General features: G+C 49.7%; 1 protein-coding gene across 2 annotated transcripts in view; it reads left to right on the top strand.

Moving 5' to 3' along the window:
- The window catches only part of LOC119660936 (protein Gawky), a 47,503-nt gene continuing 41,503 nt past the window's right edge, over window positions 1-6,000 (top strand). For both annotated transcript variants that reach the window (XM_038069931.1, XM_038069933.1), the window contains exon 1: window positions 1-409. In XM_038069931.1, the coding sequence (XP_037925859.1) occupies window positions 383-409 (27 nt within the window). In that variant the 5' untranslated portion in view covers window positions 1-382. The remainder of the gene's footprint in view (window positions 410-6,000) is intronic.

Raw genomic sequence — 6,000 nt, 5'->3', positions numbered from 1 at the left:
TCCTGCAGTAGCGACGGTGACGTGATTTGACTCGTGAGAAGTAGTGTAGTTGTCACCGTCGTATTGCCATCATACGGAAAGGAGAATTTCAGTTCGTGTTGGCGTTACCGTCGGCTAAATCGTTCGAAGTGCATAGGGAAACATAGAGAAGGTGGTATATTTTCTTCCGGCAAGGAAAATCGTACGCGCGGTGGATACGACTGCGTGGAAAGTGTGTGGGGTAATGATCGTTGCAGTTATAGATTACCTGTGTTGAAATAGTGCAAGGATAAGCAGCAGAAGTGACGGTGTGGGTTTGCAAGCCGGGGCCACGGTGGAAGCGGCAGCAGAGAAAGCGCTGTGAAAAAGCTGTGTAGTTGTGTCTTGATGTTTCCATTGCGCGATGACTGCCGCCATCTTTGATCGAGAGGTTAGTGCCATTACTCAAAATTTCCTTGAATACTTTGTTTTATACGTTGCCCCGAGGGATTGCTGATGAATTGCAATTACTTCTGCCCCCGGGTAACTCGGCGCTAAATTGGAAGCCAGAAATGGGAATCCTCCCCGTGCCGTGAATATTTCGTGTCTCCGTAGCACATCTGTCAAGTTGCACGGACGAGCCTTTTTTTGGTTCAGTGACATATGACAAGTTGGTCGGCTTTATGTTGTAACTAAAATTAACCCAGCGTGAACACGGCTCCTAGTAGACCACATTATGGGAGTCCTCTTCCGGCAGCAGAGACCGGGAACTCCTTCTGAACATCGTCTCGCCTCAAAGTGGCTGCAGAACCAGCAGAACAAATATTGACATTAGCTGTAGTTCCTTATAAAGTAGAGAACGACTTCCCATTGCTTAAGAATCTGAATGAAACAGGGGGGCCCCGAAGCACGCGTCAATCTAACTTCTTTTTATTTACTTTAAATATTATGATATTTTGTTAATAGTCTACATTGGCGCAGTCCAATGTCAATCACCGACCTCCTGAAATGGAATCAGCGCACGGTTGTTGGCAACCCGTGTACGCTGTTTCTTTCGTTCGAAACTCACCAAAATGTCAAACGTCCTGTGTTGCTGAGAACTGGCATTCCTTGGAGGCTTAGGCTTGATAAAATCCGGCATAATTTTTTTTCGGGGTAGGGTAGGTGAATGCATTTACGCACATAGCGTTGGACTCCCGGTTCGGTACGTCGTCGGACTATCAACTAAACACCTCCCCATCGTCGAGCTAGCCTGGAACCGTTTGTCACATTACTTCGAGCCAGCCCCCGAACTCTCCCGCCTTGCGGAGCCTTCAAATTAGGGAATTCCTTTCACCAACGGGAGAGGAGAGGAGGAAGGGAACTGTCAGTTCAAGGAACCCCCTGCCATCCCGCTCCTCCACCGGTCGAGTCTATCTTCTTAGCAACGAGAAGGGCCCGAACGTAATGGGCCACACGGTTCCAGCTGTCAGCAGTCCTCAGCATCTCTTCCACAATGTTGTCTGGAGAGAGATCTCCCGTGTTTAAAAAGAGCTGCTGACGAACCCCATCCCACCTTCCACAAGAAAAAAAAGTGTGGTGGGCATCGTCCACAACTCCATCGCAAAACACACAATCCGGAGAACGCGCCTTTCCAATCTTGTGCAGGTAAGACTGAAAACTTCCATGCCCACCTAAAAATTGGGTAAGGAAATAGTCAGTCTCACCATGCTTCCGATTCAGCCACGCACCTAAGTTGCCGATGAGCCTCGCAGTCCATCTGCCTCTAGTTTCATTTTGCCAAGAGAGCTGCCACTCGTCTAGAGTGTGTTGCCGTTCTTCGCGAGCAACCACCTCCCTTGCGCTTGTATATGGCCTGACGCTCCCCAGCAAGAAGGGCAACGGGGATAACTCCCGCGATCACCATCACGGCCGGTTCAGAGACTGTGCAGTACGCAGACGCCACCCGTAAAGCTCCCCGTCTCTGTACTAGCGCGAGGCGTCTACGATATACCTCCCTGTTAAGAGCGCCAGCCCATACCTCTGCACCGTAGAGCAGGGCAGACTGCGTTGAGCTCATCAGGAGACGTAGGACCCCCAATGTTTGCCATTAGCCCACTTAACGCCGAAACTCCAGCCGCAGCCTTGTTCGCTGCTGCTTGGATTTGCTCAGAAAAGCTCATCTTTGAGTCAAGAGTCAACCCGAGGTACTTTACCGCTGATTTTGACTCCATGATCGACTCGTCGAACGCTGTGGGACGCAGGGTCGGAATTCTCTTCTTAGTCAGGATGACTACTTCGGTTTTTTCCAGTGCAAGGTTGAAACCATGAGTAGTCATCCATCCGCTTACCCGTCGCATCAATATGCCGAGTCTGCTTTGCGCCTTTTCGACAGTGCGTCCAGCAACAAGCGCTGCGACATCATCTGCGTAGCCAACCAGGCGCGACTCTTCTGGCATGTCGAGTTTAAGCAGACTGTCATAGGTAGCGTTCCAGAGGTCCGGTCCTAGGATGGATCCCTGTGCTACCCCCGACGTGACCTCCATCCACCTTTGACCCTCTAGTGTTTCATAGAGCAGGGAGCGGTTCCTCAGATAGTCCCTCAAAATCCGTAAGAGATAGTTCGGCACGTTGAAGGTATTGTCTAGTGTGCCTAGAATGTCTTTCCATCTTACGGAATTGAAGGCGTTTCTGACGTCAACCGTTACGAGGAGCACCACCCGTCGAGTTCGGCGGCTATGTGCCTCTGCTCGTCGAACGGCGTCCACGACCTGCATGACAGCATCAATTGTCGATCTCCCTGCCCTAAAACCAAACTGCCGGGGAGATAAATCTCCGGCAGCACGTATCGCTTCAGCGAGTCTATTTCTGATGAGCTTTTCGAGCAATTTCCCAGTTCGGGATCGCCTTTCCCTTTAGGGATCAGCGCAAGCCTCGCAACTTTCCAACGAGCAGGGAAAATGCTCTCTTTCAGGCAAGCGTTGAATGCGCCGAGCAGTAGGTCTGGCCGGTGTTGGAATACCAGTTTGTACACCTCTGCTGGAATACCATCGGGTCCTGGCGCCTTCTTATTTTTCATAGAGAGGACTGCCTGTTCCAACTCTTTTACAGAGAAAAGTGAACAGTCCTCTGCGCTCTCCGCGCCCACGTCATCATCCCATACGGGGTGTGCAGGGAAGAGTGCCCTCACAATGCGGTCCATCTGCTCGGCCTTAAGTGAACAGGGTTTCCGCAGAGCCCCGATTTTTCGGGTTACAAGTTTGTAACCGAGTCCCCACGGATCCCCATTCACCTCGTCGATCAGATCTTGCCAGCAACAAAGCTTTACTCTTGTTTATTGCGCTGCGGAGTCTCCTTTTGGCTGATTTGTACTCCATCATTATGGTATATGCCTCCTCTCGGTCGCCTAGACGTTGTGTTAAGCGGCGGAGCCTGTGACACTCCTTCCGGAGCTCTGCGATTTCCACTGTCCACCAATACATGGAAGGTTTGCGGCGCCTCGATGTCTTCCTGGGCATGGAGGCTCCGCAGACTGTCGTTATCAGGTTCATAACTGAATTTACGACAGTGTCAGCAGCGGCGTCACCGCCCCCAGGAGTACCCTTCAGCGTGGCTCCACCTGTTCCCATAGTTTCGACAAACTTCTCGGTGTTCACTTTCGCGACTTTCCATACACAGAAAGATTGCTGGGGTGGCGCACACCGAGAGTTTGTGTCCACCACTTCGAAAGCAATGTATTGGTGGTCACTTGCCGAAAAGTCTTCCAGAACTCGCCACCCGTCCACCAGCGACACCAGTGATTCCGATGCGAAGGTTACGTCTGCAATGCTTCCTTCGCAGCCCGGACGCCGGAACGTTGGGGTGGATCTGGTGTTTAGAACTACCAGTCCTGTTCTCGCCGCCATTTACAGAATTCGTTTCCCTCTGGAATCTGTGTGAGGCATGCTCCATTCAAGTGCCCTAGCATTGAAGTCACCCCCGACCAGGATCCGCCCATCCGTGCTTAAGATAGCGTCCTCCAAAGCCTCAAGCCTCCGACGAAAGACCGGCATCGTCTCATTCGGCGTAAGATAGACACTAAAAAACGTTATCCCTGAACACCGAATCCAGACAAAGCCGTCCCCTCGGCCTTGGGCAAGAACCCCCAGGAGGGTGTCGTCCCGAACCCAGATGGCAGCGGTATCTGATATGTCTGGGTGCCATGAAACTGGGCCCTTGTTTCGGTACTGCTCACTGATGAGTACTAAATCAGCTTTGGTCTCTGCAGCGAACTGCGCTAGCAACTCGTGAGCGGTTGCACTCTGGTGCATATTGATTTGTAGTATGCGAATCATGTTGACCGTATCCTGGCTCTTTCCAGTTCTGCTCTGAAAACTGGACACCGCCCCGATCCCGCAGTGTGCGCAATGCTCTCATCAGTCGCGCCACGGTCCCTGTATAGGACGCAGCTTTCCTTTTCATTGCAGCTGTTCGCTTTATGGCCTGTCTGACCGCATTTACGGCATGTTGCCCTTCTGTCAGGTCCCCGACAGTTTGCAGATGTGTGCCCATAATCCAAACATCTGTAACATTTGGTTGGGGCGGCCCGAATTCGTATTCTACACACTACCCAACCAATTCTTATTTTCCCGCTTTTTAGAAACTTCTTCGCGTATTGCTCGGCAACTTCCACCACGAGTTTTTGGCCTCGGGAGTTTGCGGAGGTGATACCAATCCGCACATTGGTTACCTCCGGGCATTCGCGTTTGATGGCCTCTTCTACCTCGTTCTTTTCCGTGAGACAGTCAAGGTCTCGGATTTCTAAAGCACACGTGTGTTCCAGGCTAGAAACCAAAGCTTTTTCTCCTAGAAGCCCCTTGACTGCTTCACAGAACCTGACTTTAGTTATAGTCTTCGGGCCTAGTTCGACTAAAACTCCACCACCCTTCGTTTTACGTATGGAAGAAACCTCCGCTCCGTTGTCTTCGGGTTTGATTTTGTAACGGATTTCGCTGAGGACTTCCGCAAAAGTCTTGCCTTCCGTCGGCTTAATAAGTCGAGCTGGCGGTCTAGTCCGCCTTCGTTTCCCCACCTTTTCTTTTGGCACTCCGTCCTTCGTGTCCGCCTTAGTTTTAGGCAGAGGTTTTTCTGATGGCGCGACGTGTTGTTGCCTTTTGATCCTCTTCGCCTTATTCTTTTCAGCCCTGGAGAGTACCTGAGTGAAGTCTCCTTCAGATGTCTCTTCCTCCTTTCGTTTTTTGCCAAGTTCATTGTGCAATGGACTGTCAGCGATCCGTTTGGTACTCGTGGTGTTCTCCTCGGGAAGCGCAGTTGTTTCTGCTTCCTGCGGATTTTGTCTTACTTTCCATGTTCGCCTATAGTAAAATCCGGCATAATAGACTACGGTTGGCGGGTCACCTAATCCGGGAACAATATTGTTCGGGGTTCCTTATATAGCGTCTGGTTCAGACTAGGGATCGTTTTCCAACAGAATCTATTCAATTTAACAAGTGTTTGGAACAGTTTTATAAAGAGAAATACGGAAATTATTGCCTTATTTATTTTTAGTTTTTGTTCTACTGTCTTGTTAAGACTTCTTTGCATTTCATTTATTTTTTTACGTCGTCAATCAGTACCAGGTTATATTGAATAATAATCAAGTTACCCTACTAACTAGACAACAAATTTTCTACACAGTTCCACTTGAGCTCGATGCGGGGTTGTCAACTTACCGAACTGATGGAGGAAGCAACCGAAATATTCGATCTGTAAAGCGCTTCATGAACCTAGTAGTTAGCAGAAACCTCGTAACTTTGAATGTCGACCCAATTTATAATGAGACCTTCACCACATTCCAAGTCGTATTCCCAGAATATGCTGGGATTCTCCTTACCACTAGGTCGAAGATCCCAAACCCAAAGTTTACTTTTCGATCTGATAACATCGTTCACAGAATTTTGGTTACTGGAACGGATAGCAGAAATATCTGCGCGCCCGTCAAAAATTTAAAAAATTGTCCACACATCTTGGAAATCCATACCAAGGATGTACAGATATATTGTGGAATATCACTGGAAACTATCA

Source organism: Hermetia illucens, chromosome 7 (assembly GCF_905115235.1).
Source record: "Hermetia illucens chromosome 7, iHerIll2.2.curated.20191125, whole genome shotgun sequence".
NCBI classification, from domain to species: domain Eukaryota; kingdom Metazoa; phylum Arthropoda; class Insecta; order Diptera; family Stratiomyidae; genus Hermetia; species Hermetia illucens.
This window is presented reverse-complemented; position numbering and strand designations above follow the sequence as displayed.